The 23,602-nt window shown below is 40.1% G+C and overlaps 1 protein-coding gene across 5 annotated transcripts in view; it reads right to left on the reverse strand.

Moving 5' to 3' along the window:
* UTRN (utrophin) overlaps positions 1 to 23,602 on the reverse strand; it is an 897,027-nt gene that overhangs the window by 548,807 nt on the left and 324,618 nt on the right. For all 5 annotated transcript variants that reach the window (XM_073557627.1, XM_073557629.1, XM_073557628.1 and 2 more), the window contains 6 exons: positions 20,608 to 20,760; positions 19,069 to 19,242; positions 17,729 to 17,920; positions 7,930 to 8,102; positions 5,677 to 5,827; positions 2,878 to 3,053 (listed from right to left, as the gene is read on the reverse strand). In XM_073557627.1, the coding sequence (XP_073413728.1) occupies positions 2,878 to 3,053; positions 5,677 to 5,827; positions 7,930 to 8,102; positions 17,729 to 17,920; positions 19,069 to 19,242; positions 20,608 to 20,760 (1,019 nt within the window). The remainder of the gene's footprint in view (positions 1 to 2,877; positions 3,054 to 5,676; positions 5,828 to 7,929; positions 8,103 to 17,728; positions 17,921 to 19,068; positions 19,243 to 20,607; positions 20,761 to 23,602) is intronic.

Below are 23,602 nucleotides of genomic sequence, written 5' to 3' on the forward strand. Positions count from 1 at the left end.
GCCACAGCGACTTGAGCAATTTTTTCAATCAAGCCGAAAATACTCGAATGGGACACAAGCATGCTTGAATAACACCCTGTCCAAGCACGCTCGCTAATCGCTACTCAGTTTCTATTTTTGCAGTCAGTCCACACAGAGTATGGACACATGAAAAGACATATTGATCTTATTGGGTGCTTGATCTAGCCATAAAAAAAAAAGAGTAGAACACATACCCCAAAAACTGGCAAGTGAAAATGCCCTTAAGCCAAGTTCAACATAGAGTTATAAATTCTGTTTATAATAAAAGACATGATAATGTGCCAGACCCATCCTACATGAAATACAGATTACGGTACATTTTGGCTATAAGTATAGGGCAAGTTGTGCTATCCTTGCTCTCAAAACTTACGTCACACCACTCTGAGCACAGCCCTACTTGTCAGTTAATGCAAAATGTACAGAACTGACAGTACTTAAAGACATAATCTGTTTAAAAAAGAGCTAAGAAAAATAACTCTGTTTTGGCCAGTCCAGGTTTATTAAACCCTAAGAGGGTAAATTTACAGCCTCATCTACTGTTAAGGAATAAAATTTGCACAAATTCAAAGACACCTCAAATATCTGAAATAAGTTACAGACACAGCTTGAATTGCACGTAAAGGGAATCTCTCACCACGTTATTGCTGCCACATTTGAGAGCAGTGTAATGTAGGGGCAGAAATCCTGATTCCAGTGACGTATCACTTACTGGGCAGTTTGCTGCAGTTTATTATTATTATTATTATGCATTTATATAGCGCCATTTATTCCATGGCGCTTTACATGTGAAAATATACAGTTGTGCTCAAAGGCAGAATTTCTGCTTTCTTGGCCTTTTTTTCAGAGAATATGAATGATAACACCAAAACTTTTTCTCCACTCATAGTGAGTGGTTGGTTGAAGCCATTTATTGTCAAACTACTGGGTTTTCTCTTTTTAAATCATAATGACAACCCAATGCAACCAAATGACCCTGATCAAAAGTTCACATACCCTATTTCTTAACACCGAGTATTGCCCCCTGTAACATCAATGACAGCTTGAAGTCTTTTGTAGTAGTTGTGGATGAGGTTCTTTATTTTCTCAGATGGTAAAACTGCCCACTCTTCTTGGCAAAAAGCCTCCAGATCCTGTAAGTTCCTGGGCTGTCTAGCATAAAATGTGCGCTTGAGATCTCCCCAGAGCTCAATGATATTGAGGTCAGGAGACAGAAATCGCCACTCCAGAACCTTCACGTTGTTCTGCTGTAGGCAATGACCGGTCAACTTGGCCTTGTGTTTTGGATCATTGTCATGTTGAAACGTCCAAGTACATCCCAAGCGCAGCTTCCGGGCTGATGATTGCAAATTTGCCTACAGTATTTGCTGATAACGTGATGCATTTTATATTTCCTTCAACTTTGGCCAAGTTTCCTTTGGCTTTTATAGCTCACACATCTCCAAAACATCAGCGATCCACCTCCATGCTTTATAATAGGACTGATGTTCCTTTCATCATAGGCCTTGTTGACCTCTCTCCAATTGTAACGTTTATGGTTGTGGCTAAAAAGTACAATTTTGGCCTCATCAATCCAAATTACCTTGTTCCAGAAGTTTTGAGGCTTGTCTCTGTGCTGTTTTGCATATTGTAGGCAAGATACTTTGTGGCATTTGTGCAGTAATGGCTTTCTTCTGGAGACTCGACCATGCAGCCCATTTTTCTTTAAGTGGCTCCTTATTGTGCATCTTGAAACAGCCACACCTCTAATTTTCAGGGAGTCCAGTATTTCAGTAATTTTCCTGGCAGTTGTGGACAAAATTATTGTTGGTCTAACTGATCGTGGTTTTGTTTTTACAGAGCCCCTGATTTTCCATTTGTTAATCACAGTTTGAACGCTGCTGACTGGCATTATCAATTCCTTGGATATCTTTCTGTATCCCTTTCCTGTTTTATACAGCTCAACTACCTTTTCCTGTAGGTCCATTGACAATTGTTTTGCTTTCCCATGACTCACAATTCAGAAACGTAAGTGGCTGGATGAAAGATGCAAGAGTCTGTCTGGATCCCAGAAACTCACTGAGCTATTATGCACACACTGACTACAAGTAAACAGGTCACAGGTGAGGATGTTACCTTTAGTAGCCATTCAAACCCATTTGTGTCAACTTCTGTGCATGTTATCAAGCCAAAATCACCAGAGGGGGCAATACAAAGTATTAAGAAATACGGTATGTAAACTTTTGATCAGGGTCATTTGGATGTTTTGGGTTGTCATTATGATTTAAAAAGTAAAAACACAGTAGTTAGATATTAAACGGCTTTACCCAACCACTAACTATGAGTGGAGAAAAAGTTTTGGTGTTATCATTTATATTCTATGAAAAAAGGCCAAGAAAGCAAAAATTCTGCCGGGGTATTTAAACTTTTGGGCACAACTGTAGACTGACAGTTTCTCTGCTGCAGGTCTAGCAGTTTTTGAATGCTGAACTCCGTAGAACCCCATCGACAACACTGATTAACAGCTGTGAATACTGTGCGTAGGCAAAAAGCTGCCAATAATGGTGAAGTTGGGGTTATAAAGAGCACATGAATATGTAGAACTACATGGCATGAGGTTTCTACTGGTAATCTGCTGTTAAAACAGTGATTTTATCAAAAGTACAGCAAGTAGCATAGTAAGTGACATATTGCTGGAATCAGGATCTCTGTCTTAACATTATGTTCATTTCTAATGAGGTGGAAAAACCTTTCAATAGATTCCCCTTTAATAACTATACATAATGTTATTACAGCGTTTACTACGATTACTATGCACTCGTTAGCATAATGTAATATAAAGCCAATTGACTCATGATCTCTGCTACACAGGCGTCATACCTTTGCTGTCGGTCCATGACCGCAAACTTAATCGCACTCCAACGTCTGTTCAGACTTGTCAGTTTCTCCTGCAGGAATTGTCCATCAGTAGCAGAGAGATGCTGTATGATCCCTTCCCCGCTCTGGTTGAGAATGGTAAAGCTGAGTTGTTGATTGCTGATTCCTTCCTCAAGCTCCTGATAAAATGAAGCAGCAGAGTCAGAAAGCTACCTGCTGAGGCCTGTATGTCTGTGACCCGTATGCCTATCAACACAATGGCAAGTAAATGCTGAAGCGTAAAATAATCTGCTTTCGTGAAACCGTTCGTTTGCCGTTCTCAGAAGTGTTTTGATCTATTTAAACTGTGAAAGGAAAATGACACCCATGAAATTAGGTTTTAACTTAGTTTCATTTCAATGTATAGTTTCTTTTTAGTTCATGTTGCAGACTGAAACTGTCCAATGCTAATATCCTCATCATAAGAGTGCAGTGAAGGTTTTATTTTGATACACAATTTATCATTTCAGTTTGTTAAGATCTGTACATAAACCTTTTTCAAATCTCAAGATATCGGTGCAGCTCCTTGGTCCTGGCACCAACATTTCCAGCTTTGTTTCAACAATGACTGACAAATAGATAGAGGTCAGACGCCCTCCTGCACAATCCTCAATGGTCACATGCTGACATAAGAAGCTCTATTCTATGCACAGCCCATGGCAAACACAGAGGAGCGTAGAATCCAGGACAGGGCTCACGTGAGTCTGTTATGCCACACAAGCCCTGCGCCCAGTCAGTGCTGGCATCACTGTCCCACCTTCAGATGTACAAATAATGAAGAGGAAAGAGCGGCCAGGCGCAGCTCTCATTTCCTGTTGATTACTTATACATCCAAAGGTGGAGTCAGTGATACCTCACGTGAGTCCAGGGAACGAGAGTGCCAACAACGCTGGAACGGCACCAACGTGGGAGTATAAGTACTTGTATTTTAATGGGGGAAAACATTCAGGTTGAGAAGGGGATGTCTTAGTAGTGGACAAACCCTTTAAGTAAGTTTTATCTTTTTCTCGCCTTAATCAAATATTTTTTTTGAGCTAGACAAATGAATGAGTCATGGGTGCATCTGATTCTAGTCACCAAGGTATAGATTTACCTTCTTTAATTGAACAGGTAAATAGTTTTATTTCATATGCAAAAGAAAGTTCCTCGGTGCACGCTTTTGTGGACAATAGCTGAATGAACCCCTCAATCAACATGCAGCACACATTCCATTAGCTTAAGTGACAGAACTCGCTTGCCCTGAGTGAGCATTGCCTGAATCGAATCCCTGGCCATGGATGTACCTGCTGACACGGCACATGAACACACAGTGTCAGTGAGGGACACTCTGATCCCTCTCTCCTGTCTGCAGCAGGCACTAGAGAGGGGTGAGCGCATGCCTGCGCTGACACTTTGTCTGCAGGCCTGATTGGCTCTTGCAGTGTCAGTGTGGATGTGAAGGGTTGGCGATTCAATTCAGACTGCGCTCACTCAGATCAAGTGAACATTGCCAAGCCAAGGAGAGGTTCGTGACAAGTTGATAGAGTGGGTGGAATGATGCTCTCAGCCCTTGACTCCAGGACATTTGTCTCTGGGTTTGATTCTGACCAAGAATAAAATCTGAAGGGAGTTTGTATACTCTCATTGGTTTCTCCAAAAATATATTTATAGGGTAATTGTTTTTCTATGGAATTCGCCTTAGTTGTGTGATTTTGAGACAGAAATATTAGATTGAAGGCATTATTTATAGCTCAATATTTGGTCAGTAAATGTAGGTCAAAATCAGGAGTGGAGCCTACAGGAGGAAACTTTCAATGACATTTATACCTGTTACAGGGTTTGGGGTCACTCCTGGTTTTGAATTAAAAGTAGAAATCAAAAACACTGGTGTGAGAAGATTGACTAGAAAGAGGGACTGTTGTGAATGGTGGCAACATATTTATAGCTTTACAGAACATGTTGGCACTATATAAGCCACAGAAAATGAATCAAAATAATCATTAAGTACTCAACGTTGTGCTAACTAAATACCCCTATCATGTTAAAACACGTGAAAAATGCCTAACTAGAAGTTAAAAAAAGAACAATTACACACATGTGTTATGGATTTTTGGTTGATATAGATATATATCTCTGTGTGTGCTGCGGCCTGTCCTAATTAGAGTCTTATTGAGCGCTCAAGGAAAGAAAGACGCCAGGCCTAGTTAGCAGCAATCCTTTCCAGCAGAACTCTGGAAGTTTATTGAATATACTTGGTTTTATCAGCTGTACAGAAAGGAGTGGTTACTCATTAACATAAAGGCTGAACTTCTTATCTAATTGGTCAGTTTAAATACATGAACATATATGGGTGTCCGACCTGAGGTGACTTAGACATCATATGATCTACTGTCCCTTGTCTTACAATGTCAGCAAGACTCCAATATCGGCTTGGACCATCTGTCGTTACTTCCTCTTCTGTATGTCTGGGATAAATGTCATAAGACAATGCTATCATGAGTTAACATCAGCTCCCCAGACTAGCTCATGGGGGGGGTAGCAGGTCATTTCCACCAACTAGTTACAAGGTTCAAACTGTGAATATGTATCTGTGTGCATATGAGTATATAAGAGTATATAGCATATAGCAGGCAAGTGAGATCTAGATGAAATACATATACATATATATTTCCATAACACATGTAAGTGATATAGTTATTGGCTTCCCATTATAAATCAAATAACATGAATAGTATTCCTTTCATAAAAACAGAATTATATTAGTATCAGTAATTTGTAATTTACCCGCTGATGAATTTGGGCTTTTTCCAAATCCAAGACGCCTCCTGACGTTTGGGCCTGGGCTAGCAAACCCTCAGCTTCCTTAGTCCACTGAGTAAGGTCATTCAGGTCACAATGGAACTGCCGCCATTCTTCCTGCGCTCTGTCAAATCGACTTAAATAAAAAGATGTCCAATTATTAAATAAGTACAGTTGCTTACTAGTTACACTATACACATAACTAAGATACCCTTTACATCCAATATAAAACAAGACAAAACAATACAATGATATAATTGCTAGTGATCATCTCGTACAATGATTGATGAATGTGCTGTGTGTATTTCTGCCTTTGAAAGTGAATGGGCCAAAATAACATTTTCACACATTTGGATACCAGAAAGGAGGACGAAGTAATAGTGCTGTCTTTGCCACCGAGAGGTTAAACTTTTATTGAAACTGATATAAAACAAATAAAAGCTATATACACAAGGCATTTCACCTGTTTGCAGCCTTCTTCAGGTACCAAAGACATTTCCTGTTCATCCATTCTGGCATCCACGTTGTGGGATACTTCAGTTTCAGGGTCCAATCCCTTCTCACCAGGTAGGCATCAGTCTTTTGCAAATACATCCATACTTTAAGCGGGAGTTGTGCCTCTGTTTGCACAACCGCATCAGGTGAGCAATATCCTATGTCTACTCACCTTCTCAGTTAATTAAATCTTACTACGCTAAGAGAACCCCATATGTTTTCTCCTTTAGGAATTTTATCATTAGTTTCACATACTTATTATTTCTACTTAGGCTAGGGTCAAATGACCATATGTTAGTCATCCAAAAAAAAAAAAAAAACAGTGCTAATCACACTCTGATCAAAGTATAATCAGAGTGGGATCCATTTTTGTCAGATGTGGACAATAAAAAAAATTAAAGCGTTTCTCAATCTTGTCTATTCTGTCAGTCCATGAAAATCGGACCGCACTCAGATGTCATCCGAATGCGGTGCATTTTTTTCACGGACCCACAGATTTGAATGACAGAGTGCGACCCAATTATCAGAGGTAAATTGTGCATGATGAGGTCTGACGGAAAAATAGGACATGCACACAAACTCATTGAGCAACATTGGTCCAACTGCGATTCGATGTTTTGACGTATCGCACCCGGAACGACACTATGGTTGTCTGTAGAAGCCCTTAGAGCAGACAATGAAATGGTCTAAGAAACAGGATCTTTTACGAGCTTGAGATTCCTATAATGCAGTGTTCCCCAACTCCAGTCCTCAAGAGCCACCAACATGTCATGTTTTCAGGATTTCCTTAGTATGGCCCAGGTGATAATTGCAGTACCTGCACAGGCAATAATTCCATCACCTGGGCCATACTAAGGAAATCCTGAAAACATGACCTGTTGGTGACTCTTGAGGACCGGAGTTGGGGAACACTGCTATAATGCCTCAAGACTGGTTACTGTCTGTCAAACCTCCAAAGTGTCCAACTTTTAGAGAAACAAAGCTTCTATTTAACCCCAATCTTCTGTGCTCGTGAGCTACCTCGATGTCTAGCAACCAATTTGCAATAAAACAGCTTGCCCCATCAGGAAAATATCTTCTTAAAGTAAAACAAGCTCTTTGTAGCCATTTGGGCAAATATTGGTGTGGGTAAAATTGCAACCTATGCCCGGACGTAAATTATCAACTTTGCTGTTTATGGACCTAACTTACTAATATTTAGAAACATAATTTGCAAGGTCCTAAGAGATGGCAGAAATGGACCACTGGACCTCCCATGGTGTCTATACACAATATACAGACAATCTATTCTGTACGGGAGATGGCCTGATCTTTTGTACAGATGTTAGTGAGCGATTTTTATTTCAAAATGTCTACTTTGTTAAGCAGCTGCTGTAGGCACTAGCTGCTTATTCCGGTCTCATAACAAAACACATGCACCCTCAACCAGGCTCAGCATGCATGCCTATGGAGGAGTAATAGCTGCCTGCAAACCAGCATTTAGCAGATGTATGGCCATATTTGGAGAATTTAATGACAAGAGAGTAGGCTTCTCTGCAACCCAGAATAACGCATGTGAGTCCTGGGTACTTTTCGTTTTCACTTTTTCATTTTATATGAAATTATATTAGTAGAGCATTGAGTGTAAAGTAAAAGCTTACATCTGGGATCCCACAGGCATTTAGTCGTATTATTAGTCACATAGAAAATACCATTTTGCAAACTCTTTCTGAGCCATTTTCATGAGCACTACCTCAGTCTTACCTCTTACGCTCATTGAACAGTCTGTTGATTCGATCCCATTCTGCGTTGACTTGGGTCAGTGATTCTCCAATTTGTATGGCTTCTGGTCCTGAGGCTTCCAAAATCACATCAGGTTGCTTCTCATGTATAGATGCAATTTGTTCTCCTAGTCTATCAAGTGCATCCTTTATGTTCTAAAAAAAGAAAAACAACAACATGAATTGGTGTACAAGGTGTCTAACCTGACCTGAATTAACCCCTTAGTGACAGAGCCATTTTACAGCTAAATGACCAGGCCAATTTTTACAATTCTGACCACTGTCACTTTATGAGGGTATAACTCTGGAACGCTTTAACGGATCCCGCTGATTCTGAGACTGTTTTTTCGTGACATATTGTACTTCATGTTAGTGGTAAAATTTCTTCGATATGTCTTGTGTTTATTTATGAAAAAAATGGAACTATGGCGAAAATTTTGAAAATTTTGCAATTTTAAAACTTTAAATTTTTATGCCCTTAAATCAGAGAGATGTGTCACATAAATTTCTTAATAAATAACATTTCCCACATGTCTACTTTACATCAGCACAATTTTGGAAACAACATTTTTTTTTGTTAGGAAGTTATAAGGGTTAAAAGTTGACAAGCGATTTCTCATTTTTACAACAAAATTTACAAAACCATTTTTTTTAGGGACGACATCATATTTAAAGTCATTTTGAGGGGTGTACATGACAGAAAATACCCAAAAGTTGACACCATTCTAAAAACTACACCCCTCAAGGTGCTCAAAACCACATTCAAGAAGTTTATTAACCCTTTACGTGCTTCACAGGAACTAAAGCAATGTGGAAGGAAAAAAATTAACATTCAACTTTTTTTGCAAAAAATTTACTTCAGAACCAATTTTTTTTATTTTCACAAGTGGTAAAAGAGAAAATAAACCACAAAATTTGTTGTGCAATTTCTCCTGAATACGCCAATACCCCATATGTGGGGATAAACCACTTTTTCAGCGCACGGCAGAGCTCGCAAGGGAAGGAGCGCCGTTTGACTTTTTCAACTCAGAATTGGCTGCAATTGAGATCGGATGCCATGTTGCGTTCAGAGAGCCCCTAATGTTCTTAAACAGTGGAAACCCCCAACAAGTGACCCCATTTTGGAAACTAGACCCCTTAAGGAACTTATTTAGATGTGTGGTGAGCACTTTGAACCTTCAAGTGCTTCACAGAAGTTTATAATGTAGAGCCATGAAAATAAAAAATCATTTCTTTTCCACAAAAATGATATTTTCGCCCCCAAATTTTTATTTTTACAAGGGTAACAGGAGAAATCATACCAACACAGTTGTTGTGCGATTTGTCCTGAGTACGCTGATACCCCATATGTGGGGGTAAACCACTGTTTGGGCGCATGGGAGAGCTCAGAAGGGAAGGAGTACCGTTTGACTTTTTCAATGCAGAATTGGCTGGAATTGAGATTGGACGCCATGTTGCTTTTGGAGAGCCCCTGATGTGCTGCCTAAACAGTGAAAAAAAAACCCACAAGTGAAACTAGACCCCTAAAGGAGCTTATCTAGATATGTGGTGAGCACTTTGAACCCCTAAGTGCTTCACAGAAGTTTATAGACGCAGAGCCGTGAAAACTAAAAATCTTTTTTCTCAAAAATGATTTTTTAGCCCGCTATTTTTTATTTGATCAAGGGTAACAGGAGAAATTGGACCAAAAAAGTTGTTTTGCAATTTGTCCTGAGTATGATGATACCCCATATGTGGGGGGGAACCACTGTTTGGGTGCATGGGAGAGCTCGAAAGGGAAGGAGAGCCATTTTGGAATGCAGACTTTGATGGAATGGTCTGCGGGTGTCATGTTGCGTTTGCAGAGCCCCTGATGTACCTAAACAGTGGAAACCCCCACAAGTGACCCCATTTTGGAAACTAGACCCCCCAAGGAGCTAATCTAGATGTGTGGTGAGCACTTTGAACCCACAAGGGCTTCACAGAAGTTTATAACGCAGAGCCGTGAAAATAAAAAGTATTTTTTATTTCCACAAAAGTGATTTTTAGCCCCCAATTTTTAGACCCTCAAAGTTGGTAAATAGTGGAAACCACTCAATTCTTGCTCCAACCCTAACCCCAACACACCCCTAACCCTAATCCCAACCCTAATCCCAACCCTAATCCCTAATCCTAATTCGCCCTAACCCTAATTCTAACCCTAGCCCTAACCCTAGCCCTAACCCTAGTCCTAGCCCTAACCCTAGCACTAGCCCTAACCCTAATGGAAAAATGAAAAAAAAAATATTTTCTTTATTTCTTTATGTTTGCCTGGCTAAGGGGGTGATAAACAGGGGGGGTGATTTACTACTTTTTTTATTTTGATCACTATGATAGTTTATCATAGTGATCAAAATGAATGAATGGAATCTGCCAGCCAGAGCCTGCAGATTCCCGGTGGGCGCATGCCCATTTTCTCCGGATCCAAGATGGCGGCGCCCACCGGAGGACGCCGGCGGGACACAGGACCACCGGAAGGGGACCCTGGACAACGGAGAGGTACCGGGGGGATCGGGGACCCTCTTTCTCTCTCCTCTGATGTGCGATCACATCAGAGGAAAGAGAAATGAAATGTAAAATCGCGGCTTTTTTTTTTTTGCGGTCGCCGTTATAGTGTTAATAACGGCGATCGCAAAAGCGGGGTCGGCAAAAACCGACCCGATTCATGTTCTCTGGGGTATCGGCTACCCCCTGCAGCCGAGACCCCGGAGAAAATCCAACACTGGGGAGCGCTATTTACTTACTCCACAGCGCCGTGAATTCACCTTACCCTTAATTACCGCCATTAAAAGGCGTATCGGTGGTCGTTAAGGGGTTAAAGGGACTAAGTAAATACCTGTACATACAAGGTTATGCACAAATTATTCAGGCTAGGACTACATCTGGGAGATGAGAGAAAATAAAAAAACACATTCTGCTTTTTACATGGATCTTTAAAGAAGCACTCCTCCTCCCATCAAAATTGTTATCTTCGTAATATATTGCAGTCATCATATTATATACCACTGTGTATTTACAAATGCCCATTATGCCCTTATACACAACTAATAATTCTCTTTTCCAATGACATCATGTGATTAAAAACTGACAAGCTGAATCCGTATAAGCTGGAAGTAGAAACAGAAGGACAATTGTCCCTATATGACTCATCAGTCACTGCAAAAGTCCTTGGCAGGGGGAGGCAGATGCTGCAGATGCTGGGTCAGGGGTTGTAGAGCGGAATGATAAACGCAGGGACAAGAGACTTTCTGTTTCTACATAGAACACAGAAAAGAATAAGCTGGGCAGAAAGGCAAAATTAGCAATTGTAAGTACACAGTGCTGTATAATATGATGACTGCAATATACAGCTCTGGCAAAAATTAAGAGACCACTGCACAGTTTTATAAAAATCAGCTTCTCTACATGTCTGACAGCCATTTCATTCCAGTGTCAGTTGAATTCCAACCAGAGTACACCTCATTCTACTTAATGTGCTTCTGATTAGGTGATCACCTGAACCAAATCTTATTTAACAAAGGAAAGTATAAAAAACCCTGCTGTGGTGTTCACAATCCTCTTGTAACAGGACAAGCTGGATGGCAAAACAAGTGCTAGGATTAACCCAAAAGTAATAGGAATGAAAAAATAGCTTTTAACCATGCTAAAGGAGTTGAAAAGTCTTGATTGAGGAAAAGAAAAACTCAATTCCCGGCTTTACTAGCAGAGGGATACAGTGAGCGTCATGTTGCCTCTATCCTTAAAATTTCTAAGACGGTAGTCCATTGCAACACGGTCACGCAGCAGACATTGCGCACAACAAAGCTACAGACCCGCAGAGGGTGAAAACGACTCTCTACTGACTGGGATGACCATCATCTTATTCGAATATCATTCAGCAAATGCAGGATGACATCAAGTGACCTACAAAAGGAATGGCAAATGGCAGCTGGGGTGAAGTGCATGGCAAGAACAGTTCATAACAGGTTCCTAGAGGCAGGGCTCAAGTCATGTAAAGCTAGAAAAAAGCCTTTCATCAATGAGAAGCAAAAGAGAGCCAGGCTGAAGTTTTCCAAAGACCATAAGGATTGGACCATAGAGGACTGGAGTAAGGTAATCTTCTCTGATGAGTCTAATCTTCAGTTTTGCCCAACACTTGGTAGTCTAATGGTTAGACGGAGACCTGGAGAGGCATACAAGCCACAGTGTCTTGCACCCACTGTGAAATTTGGTGGAGGATCGGTGATGATCTGGGGATGCTTCAGCAATGCTGGAATTAGGCAGGTTAATGTTTACGAAGGACGTATGAATCAAGCCGCATACAAGGTTATCCTGGAAAAACAGTTGATTCCTTCTGCTCAGGCAATGTTCCCCCCACTTTGAGGACTGGTTTTTCCAGCAGGACAATGCGTCACGCCACACAGTTAGGTCAATTAATGTGTGAATGAAGGACCACCACTTCAAATCTCTGTCATGGCCAGCCCAATCTCCAGACCTGAACCCCATTGAAAACCTCAGGAATGTAATCAAGAGGAAGATGGATAGTCATAAGCCATCAGCAAAGAAGCACTGCCTACATTTTTGTACCAGGAGTGGCATAAGGTCACCCAAAAGCAGCGTGAAAGACTGGTGGAAAGCATGCCAAGACGCATGAAAGCTGTGATTAAAAATCATGGTTATTCCACAAAATATTGATTTCTGAACTCTTCCTGAGTTAAAATATTAGTATTGTTGTTTCTAAATGATTATGAACTTGTTTTCTTAGCATTACTTGAGGTCTGCAAGCACTGCATTTTTTGTTATTTTGACCATTTCTGAAAATAAATACAAAATTTAGTGCTTGGAAATTCGAAGACATGTTGTCAGTAGGTTATAGAATAAAAGAACAATTTACATTTTACTCAAAAATAAACGTATAAAGAAAAAAATCAGACAAACTGAAAATTTTGCAGTGGTCTCTTAATTTTTGCCAGAGCGGTATATATCTTGTAATGCAGTCTTGTAGCCAGGGTCCTATTAGTAGAGTGTCTGTCATCTCATCTTATAAAGCCTTTTATAAAAAAAAAAAATCCCCATAAAGTTGAGGATAAATACACAGTGCTCAAAAAAATAAAGGGAACACTTAAACAACAGAATATAACTCCAAGTAAATCAAACTTCTGTGAAATCAAACTGTCCACTTAGGAAGCAAGAAGAATATTTAGAATTGAGAGTCCTCAGTGGTTGATACCTTTTAATGGCTAAAGGGCATGTCACACTAAGAGATATCGCTAGCAATATCGCTATAACTAGTGACGTTATAGCGATATTGCTAGCGATATCGCTGTGTCTGATACTTACCTACGACCTGCTCCCCCGCTGGTTATCGCTGATCGCGCGAGAACGTTCAGGACTGTTTCTCGTCGTCAGCTTCCTGCGGCGCTTCCTGTGGAGAGACGAGCGACGAGCGTGGAGCCGGGCGGGAGGACGCAGGATCGCCTAGTGTGACAGGTAAGTAGCGACCCCCGACCCCTGCGATGTCGCTGGTGAGATCTGCCTGTGTGGCAGCTCACTAGTGACCACTTATCGATGTACCAGCGATCCTGACCGCGTCATATCGCTGGTCGGGATCGCTGGTACATCGCTAAGTGTGACAGTACCTTAACTGAAAAGATGGTAACAAATTGCAAGCTTTCGAGACTACGCAGGTGTCTTCATCAGGCTAGACTAATACAAAATCTGTATTAGTCTAGCCTGATGAAGACACCTGCGTAGTCTCGAAAGCTTGCAATTTGTTACCATCTTTTCAGTTGGCCATTAAAAGGTATCAACCACTGAGGACTCTCAATTCTAAATATTCTTCTACCTACTGGCTAACACTGTAGAAATATACAGTGGGGAAAAAATACTTATTTTCCACCATAATATGCAAATAAAATGAAAAAAAAAACAGACAATGTGATTTTCTGGATTTTTTTTTCTCAGTTTGTCTCCCATAGTTGAGGTCTACCTATGATGTAAATTACAGACGCCTCTCATCTTTTTAAGTGGTGGAACTTACACTATTGCTGACTGACTAAATACTTTTTTTTCCCCACTGTATATATCTTTCCTGTATCACTTAGGAAGCAACACTAATTGACAATCAATTTTACATGCTGTTGTGCAAATGAAATAGACAACACGGTGGCTCAGTGGATAGCACTGCAGCCTTGAAGAGCTGGAGTCCTGGGTTCGAATCCCACCAAGGACAACATCTGCAAGGATTTTGTATGTTCTCCCCGTGTTTGCGTGGGTTTCCTCCGGGTACTCTGGTTTCCTCCCACATTCCAAAGACTGATAGAGAATTTAGATTGTGAGCCCCATTGGGGACAGTGATGATAATGTGTGCAAACTATAAAGCGCTGCGGAATATGCTATCGCTATATAAAAATAAAGATTATTATTATTTAATAGACAACAGATGGAAATTGGCAATTATCCAGAAATTATTGGCAATTAGCAAGACACCCTGTTGGGCTATGAGCACAACCCCCATCTGTGGACGTCGGGTCCTCAGACCATCCTAATGGAGTCGGTTTCTAACCGTTTGTGCAAACACATTCACATTTGTGGCCTGCTGGAGGTCATTATTCCTCCTTGCACAAAGGCTGAAGTAGCGGTCCTGCTGCTGGGTTGTTGCCCTCCTCCGCCCCACATCTCCTGGTGTACTGGCTTGTCTCCTGGTAGCGCCTTCAGCTTCTGGACACTACGCTGACAGACTTTCTTTCTTGCAAACTTTCTTGCCACAGCTCGCATTGATGTGCCATCCTAGATGAGCTGCACTACCTGAGCCACTTGTGTGGGTTGTAGAGTCCATTTCATGCTACCACGAGTGTGAAAGCACAACCAACATTCAAAAGTGACCAAAACATCAGCCAGAAAGCATTGATACTGAGATGTGGTCTGTGGTCCCCACCTGCAAAACCACTCCTTTATTGAGGGTGTCTTGATAATTGCCAATAATTTCCATCTGTTGTCTATTCCATTTGCACAACAGTATGTGAAATTGATTGTTAATCAGCATTGCTTCCTAAGTGATCAGTTTAATTTCACAGAAGTTTGATTTACTTGGAGTTATATTCTGTTGTTTAAGTGTTCTCTTTATTTTTTTGAGCAGTGTATATTATGCAGCCTGGGAGCTAATGCAGAGGCCATTATACAGCCTGAGAGCTAATGTGAGGGCCATTATACAGTCTGGGAGCTCATGCGGAGGCCATTATACAGCCTGGGAGCTAATGCGGGGCCATTATACAGCCTGAGAGCTAATGCGGGGGCCATTATACAGCCTGGGAGCTAATGCGGGGCCATTATACAGCCTGAGAGCTAATGCGGAGGCCATTATACAGCCTGGGAACTAATGCGGGGTCATTATACGAGCTAATGTGAGGAACATTATACAGTTTCCAGACTAGTGTGGGCCCTACTGTGGAGGGCTGTCAAACTGTAGAGTCATAAAGGAGGTATTATTACTATGTAAGGGGCAGAGTGATAGCATTATTATGTAAGGAAGTATGAGGAGCATTGCTTTGGTGCCACAAAATATTAGCAGGATGAGGAGTTTGTGCAAAGTGGGGATAGATTGGGATGGTGCGGGAAATGTGAGAAGTCAAATGTATCTGTGTTGTAATCTCTGCAGACGAGTCCTGGCTGGAGAAATTGTCATGTCGGTCTGAGCAAGATGGAAAAGATGGGAAAAGTTAACAACTCTATAAGAATGAACATCAGCTGTAAGTCACTATCTGCTACTGTACTGTAATCTCTATATGTTCTGCAGCAGTGGTATCTGCCATTATATGATCACCATATGGCGGTAATATAAGTGTTGGTCTTTTATGTACTGATTTATTTTCAGTTACAGCAGGATCATATGCTGATGTTCCTCTATGCCCATGATTAAAGTGTGCCACCATTGTTGTAATTGAGGGTAAGTGCACACGCTGCGGATTCTGCTGCGGGTTTTTTCCCGCGGAAACGCAGGTAAAGCCGCAGGTAAAGTAACCTGCGGTTTTCCTGCGGTTTGGCCTGCGGTTTTGCCCTGCGGTTTCACACCTCTACTATGTTAAAGGTGTGAAACCGCAGCAGAATCCGCAGAAACAATTGACATGCTGCGGGAAAAAAAACGCAGCTTTTCCGCAGGTAAAAAACCGCAGCGTGAGCACTGCGGTTTTGAAAACCCATAGGCTAACATGGTAAAATACCATGTCTGCGAAACCGCTGCAGTTCTGCAGGGCCAAAACCGCAGCAGAACCGCAGCAAAACCGCAGCGTGTGCACATGGCCTAAGGCTTAGGGGCCCACTCAGATGTTTGGCGCCCCCTGAGCTAAACCCCTAGCTACACCTCTGGTTGTCTTCAAAATTAAGGGCTGGGTACCAATCTCACTATTAGGTACTCATTGATCATTGAATAGAAAGAGGTATATCTTACGCCATTTATTAACTATACATCACGCTGACGCATACCTAAATCCTTGTGTAGGTAAGTACTATTTATGTGTGGACAATGGCCCATATATCCCATATATTAGAATTTTGGGGAGAAGAGGGGCTTGTAATAGTAAATACCCTTATGGTATATTGAAAAACCTGATGGTGTATAAGAATTAGTGAATTCTCACTATGAGAAAGTGTAATATGGTAATTAGAGTATTCTAATAATTAGTAATTAATAGTGTAATTCTGTATTAGAATTCATTACTTCTTACTGTGGGATACATATAATTGGGGTAAACATCCTTCTGTTGTTTGTACTAAGTAATTAGACAACCTGATGGTATATTAGAATTATTCATCACTGTGAAAAGACCCTTAGAAAAAGACGGAATACCAGCTTACCTACGCAAGGAATTAGATATTACCTAATTTTGGATATTTGGGCTTACTGTAGAGGATGGAAAAGCTGAGCTTGTGGAAATGCGCTTTATCTTAGAATTATAGAACATAGACTTATATATGAACATCATATACTTTACATTAAAAATAGCATTTTCATATGATGTTTGATCTATAGGATACACCAAATTTAATAATTGCATTTTTTGATGTTAGCCAGCAAATAAATCACTTTGTAGTATTGCTATTTGGGTAATACAATACAACATTCTTTTTTTAGGAGACATATACAGTATGTATATGTACAATGGAAAAATGTATATATCAAGCACTTGATTGTTTATGGTGTACTATTAATTTCTCATTAGGTTTTTGATATCTAATCTGAAAGCAGTGTAATTTGGAGACAGAGACCCTCATTCAAGCTATAAGTCACTCGTTGGACTCTTTAGTGTAGTTTTTACAAAAGAAGGAAAATATCACTAGAGGAATACTTGACCAGTTCCCCGGTAGTTCAACCACACCCCCATTACTGATTGGCAGCTTTATTTGTACACTGTGCATAGGCAGAAAACTGCCAATCAGTGGTATGGGCGAGGTTATACAAAGATCAGCATTCAGTGAATTGCTAGATCTGTAGCAAATAAAACAGTTTTAAAGTGACACACCGCTGGAATTGGGGTCTTTGCCCCTGCATTATTCTGCTCTCAGATTGGGTATCAAAAAATTGATAACCAAATTCCTTTAACTTTATATAATGTAAATGAATAACAGAAAAACATCAAACCAAGCAAAATAGACCCAATGAGACATGTAACCCATAAGCCAAGAGATGCTTATGATCTGCTAAACCTCATATTACATTACCAACAACAAGTAAAATATGATTAGATATTGGCGCTCTTACTGTACGGATATTCAAGATACAAGATTACCTTTAATGAATCTTCTTGCATAGAGAAATTTTCATACTCCCCATTGCTGAGCTCGGGTGAAGTCAGCAGAAGCTCAGTGTCGGCTATGGATAGCAGGACCTTGTTTATTTCAATTAAGTAATCTGAAGGAAGGAAGGCCGGGGTGAAGCCCGTTAAGGTAACACTGACATCCAGATGAGAGTCCGTACTGTCCTACGAGAGAACACGGGATTCCTTACAGCTCTATACATTACAGCACAAGGATAGCCTGAAAGCAGTATGGAATTAAAACAGAACTTGACATATCTTTATTCCTCTAACAAGCGGCGAGGCCTTCCCTGCAGGCTAACATGCTTGTAAGAAACACATCAATACGGATTAAAGTTAGAAAATGTAGGTTACTTCAGATCTAGTCTAACGGGGGTCCTACGTTAAACTTTTATATTTTCTGGGCTTCTTCAGACTATATGATCCAAAATGTGGGTCATGTATATCTTGTTATATAAATGAAATCTCCTTGTTAGTCTTCTATATTTTGCCTTTATTTTCAGTAACTTCAACGGATTTGTAACAATGCATGCATTTAATTACTCTGAATCAATGTTAACAGGGTTATCCAGTCTAAAATGAAAACTGCAGTCACCCTGTGTGATTCCAGACTTATGAATTTCCCCCAGTGCACGCACTGTGCGCTGCGAGGATTTGCCGCTTTCTGACCGGGGAACGGCGGTGTATGTGATATGCATACTCTTGGGCAGAAGCCGTCAATTGTATGGAGCAAGATGCGACCAGTAGACAGCCGCGCCCATTGGACGGCCGAGTCACTAGACAAGGCACGGCCTCGTTCCATACAAGTGTATGGAGTGAGACAGTGCCCACGACACACTGCCAGTATCCACTAGACACTAGAAACTAACCCATTAGTTTCCTGGCTCAGAAACCGTCAAATTCTCGCAGCTCACCGAGCGTGCGATGGGGGGATTCATAACTCTGCAGACATACAGAGTGAATGTAGACATATCAATTTTGACCTGATAACCCCGTATAAGACTCTGCAGTGGGGCACTAGTACACACTCCTTCAATTTAGGACCTTCTTTTTGACATCAAGGAGAGGCAGATAGCAATACAACAGCGCAATATCTACAGTGGGAAGATAGGGCTGCACTTGTTATATCCTGCAATCATTATATATTATGATTTTAAATAATTACCATAGTAAGGTGTTATATTAATGCAAGAGACCTATTCTTCATCGCATCACTCATCTTACCAATCAGAGAGGACTAAGGTTTACATTGTATTTAATATGTACCATATAGACTTCACGCTGTATCAGAAAAATAATTATCTGATACTTACTAAACTTTGATCCTGGTTTCCTAGGTACATGGCAAACTGCTTTTCAATCTCTTCCCAGCGTTGCTTCATTTTCCCACCATCAACCTCTTCTGGTGAACCATAGTGCAGAACATTGGTCTTCTTCTGGAGAACAGCAAATTCTTCTCTATGTTCCTCTACTTCTTTAAGAAGTTCCTGATAAGTGATCAAAACGTTCCTTATAATCATTGCAATGTTATCACAAATTATACACAAAGATAGAGAGAAAAGAGACGAGCAGCAGTCATTTACTAACGCTATTACTAGAATGACAATGTAACACAGAAGTCAGCAACCTATGGTGTGTCTGGCACAGTCCAAATGACCCCCAAGCACACACAGAAGCACAGCACACTGCTCACAGGAGATGATCTGTGCTGAAGTGTTGCCTGCCAGAAACAAATACACTGTTTTTACAGTTACATTCTCACATTTCCCCAGGAAAAAGGGCCCTCTCTTGGTGTTCAATAGATTTCTCTAATTATTTCATTATTTCTCAGTCTATTGTTACGGCTCAGATTCAAGACCCATAGTATTGAAGGCAGAAACACTAACAGTGAGCCATACAACTACTATTAAAAATAAAGGTGCAAATCAAACCCAATAAACACACTTTTGTAATACGCTTTTTAAAATAATACCACAAACTAGTTAACATGGACATATTTAGCAACCCTTTCATTGTACCAACCTTAAAGTACCGCAAACAATTTATAATGATCAGATATGGCGTAAATAAAATGGTGCAAAAGTTAAAAACTTATGGCTGTTATTGTTATTAATTGTGGAAAAAATTAATGATTATTAATTGTAATTAATTGTGGGAAAAAAATCTTCACAGCACTAAAATCTCCATCATAAAAAAGATTAACATTACAAAGTGCAGCATACAGTTGCTTCTTACCATTTTATATGTTCACATACGGTGAGATTTTCTTAAGGCAGGAAAGTATATGGCTCTAAAAAATAAAGGGAGTGTTCCATTCCACTTGCAACAAGCTGTTTGTGTTCCCTTTATTTCTTTGAGCAGTATATATTGATGCCATTCATGCTATTTTTTTACATATTGTGTAAGTTACAGTTCACATTCCTGTGGATAATGTGCATATTACATTATATACAGTAATAATAATGTGTATCTGCAGCAGTAAACTGATGGGCTACAGATGTTAAATGTGCAGATATTATCCTTAGTAAGTGGATCAGATTTAGTAAAAGCTGAAATCTGGCATTGTAATATTCAGCAGACTTTTCACCCAGAAACTCTGCAGTGTATCCGATCCCTGTGAATGTACCTTTATGAAACTGAGTGCTCAAACTTCTTTTTTTTAAATTTTGCACAAGACTCAAAAAGTTTGCCAACCCTTTGTGTAACATGTTGGAGTCATGATGTGTACCTATCGAAAAAAAATGAGCACCATAAATAGTAAGATAACATACTGAGGTTAGCAGACACAAGTAAGAATGCAAGGAATCTATAGGTCGACCATTGATGTATCGTTTAAAAATGACACACGTTACCTGAAGTTTTTTATCATCATCCGCCTCCTGGAGACCAGATAGATGATCTTCTGTCTCATTCATCCAGTTTGAGAAGTGATTCTCCGGCTGCTCCATTTGAGCAATCACTGGAGAGGTCTTGACTTCTTGTCTTCTCCTTATTGATTGCAGTTCCTAAGTAACAAAGATATACCGTCAAAGGAGCTTTAAAGTCCCCATATACATTAGATGTCTCTCAGCTTGAACAATGCTTTGTTCAATAGTTCGTGTGACAGCCCTCTCGGATTTCTCTGCTGTACACAGAAGCGTTCATTTAGCCAAGTGCTCCTGTGTTCTCTATGAAAAAGCGGCGAAACACATCTCAGCCGGCAGCTTACCTCAGGGAGAATAATTGGTAGACTGAAATCAGACATGCCAAATTAACCTCTCTCCCAGCAATCAGTTGGTCGGTGCACCAATACAAACTACAGTGTTAACTAAAGCTGTTGATATTGGCAGGTTGGGCCGACATTAGTCTAATGTGCATTGGTGGCTTTAACACTTGATACATCAATGTGACTTTTGTAGCAGCTTTTTGTTGATTTTAATGGAAATGAATGATTAAATTACCTATGTGGTCTGTCAATCTACACTAGAAAAATTACCATTATCAGTAAGACTGGTCTAATAAATAAGAGATCTCAGATACCCTTTCTTGTGCCATCCATGCTAAGCCAAATAAGTCAGGGAACGCCAAAGAAAACAGGAAGGTCAAAACACTGCCAATAGCTTTTATTTATATCCAACTTATAGTACATCTAAAGTACCTCATACACATTAGATAGCTGTTGGACAAACAATGGTTTGGCCAGTTGTTTGATCGGCAGTCATCTTGGCTACTCTCCTATATACAGGTTAACTCGTTCCGCCAAACACTCCTGTGTTCTCTATGATAGCAGTTGCCAGACATGTCTGGCGGTGGCTTATCTTCAGTAGACAATACAAACAGCAGTCCAATATCGGACATGCCAAATCAATATTTCCCTCACCAATAAAATGTTCAGACTGAGGAGGAAAGAAACTGCTATGTCACTCAGACTTCCCAGAGAGAAGATAAATGTGAGTTATTATCATGTTTATCTCCTCCATTGATGCATACATAGTGCTGAAATACCATTTTGTATATATATTAGGAAGCACTAACCCTGCTTCCTCCTCTGGACCCAGTGAACATGTGATCTCTAGGTGTCGGGAGGTAACAGGAGCTGCTGTGTCCTTGGAAACCCTGTCACCTCTGCTATTCAGTAAAGAGACTGACATTTCCATGTAGTTGGGGTTAATATACATATATAAAAGTTGGGGTTAATATATAATATAAAAGAATATATTTAAATGTTAAAGTGCCCTACTAAAGGTCTTTTAAGACCTTCTGGGAAGCACAGTGCATAAAATAAACAACAAGTAAGTAAATAAAAACAGAAAAAATAAAAACAGAGATAATGCCAGTCTAATTCACTGTTTCCATCACGACCCCCTCAAAAAATATTTCCAATGTATAAAAAAAATGAAAGGGGAACGCAAGTTAAAATGGTTTTAGAGGTGATGTAAAAAAAATTAAAAAAATAATGTAATATATTAAAAAAATATTAAAATACACACGTATTTCTTTACATTTTCCCCAGGTATCAGGAAAAAAAAAAAATTACATAATAATTCAGCACAATTTGATGAGGAAAAAAAGGGCAAAAATCATTTGAATATTCGAATAGGAATATTTTTTACAGACATTAAAAGAACATGTACGATAAATGTGACCTGGCCCTATCTTTTGTATTCAAGTGTCCAGAAATCATTGTGAAGGGAGAGGGAGCAGGGTCAGCTGGGACTTTACCTACTGTGTAATCAGCTGTGTATAGAGAGCCTAACATTGAAATCCTGCCTTTCATAATAAGAAGCCTTGCTGAAAACTCTTACGAAAAGGACAGAAATTATAAATCTAAAAACCCCTAAAAACCAGTGTGAAAATTGCAAAGTTAATAATTTTGTCTTTGTTAATCAAGATCGTGATATTAAAAAATAATAACAGACATTTTTTTTCAAATACCAATACTGTCAAAAAGTTTTAAACATGTGTGGAGAAAAAATAAAGCAAAATAAGAATACTTTACAAAAATTAGAAGCGTTAATGCTCTATGTTTATCATTTAACAAATTGCAAAGTGAACTAACAAAAGAGAAATCTAAATCAAGTCAATATTTGGTGTGACCGCCCTTTGCCTTCAAAACAGCACTGAAGTATCAATAATTCTAGATACACTTCCACACAGGGTTTAAAAGAACCACAGATCTTCTGTGGATGTAGGCATGCACAAATTCTTCCATCTCTTCAAGTAATTCCAGATAGATCCAATGATGTTGAGATCAGGGCTGTGTGGGAACCATATCACCATTTCTTGGACTCATTGCTCTCCTTTACACTTTACATGGTCCCTAATGACATTGGCTGTATACAGGGCCGGACTGGCCATCTGGCAATTCTGGCAAATGCCAGAAGGGCCTGTCTGGTCATGGGCTGCCTTGTTTGCTATGTTGTTAACAGAATCGGTGTTCTCAAGGTACCCATACTGTTAAGAGTTGTGACGAAGCACAAAGTCACTTATCCCAGCAGGCCATGGTTGTCATTAGAAATATTGGTCTTTTAATAAATCTTGCTTTCGTTAATCCAGGGTAATGTATCCCATCTGGTGCTTGGGGACTGGGACAGCATGGGCCTATGTGATTTCAAATGCCAGGGCTGAATTTCAGCCCCAGTCCATACCTGGCTGTATGTCTGGGGTTGTTGCCTAGCTGCAGAATATAAAGCCAGACACCTATATGATGGTATTGCATGATGTATAATTATCTGCATATATTTCTGAGCACTGATGACACCAAAAATCAGGCAGTGTTGAGGACCATAGATGCAGTGGTCGCCCAAGGAAACTTAGTGCAGCAGATGAAAGACACATCATGCTTACTTCCATTCAAAGATGGCCATC

The sequence above is a fragment of the Dendrobates tinctorius genome, unplaced genomic scaffold, assembly GCF_039654945.1.
Source record: "Dendrobates tinctorius isolate UK_male_01 unplaced genomic scaffold, ASM3965494v1 ptg000250l, whole genome shotgun sequence".
Taxonomy (NCBI): Eukaryota; Metazoa; Chordata; class Amphibia; order Anura; family Dendrobatidae; genus Dendrobates; species Dendrobates tinctorius.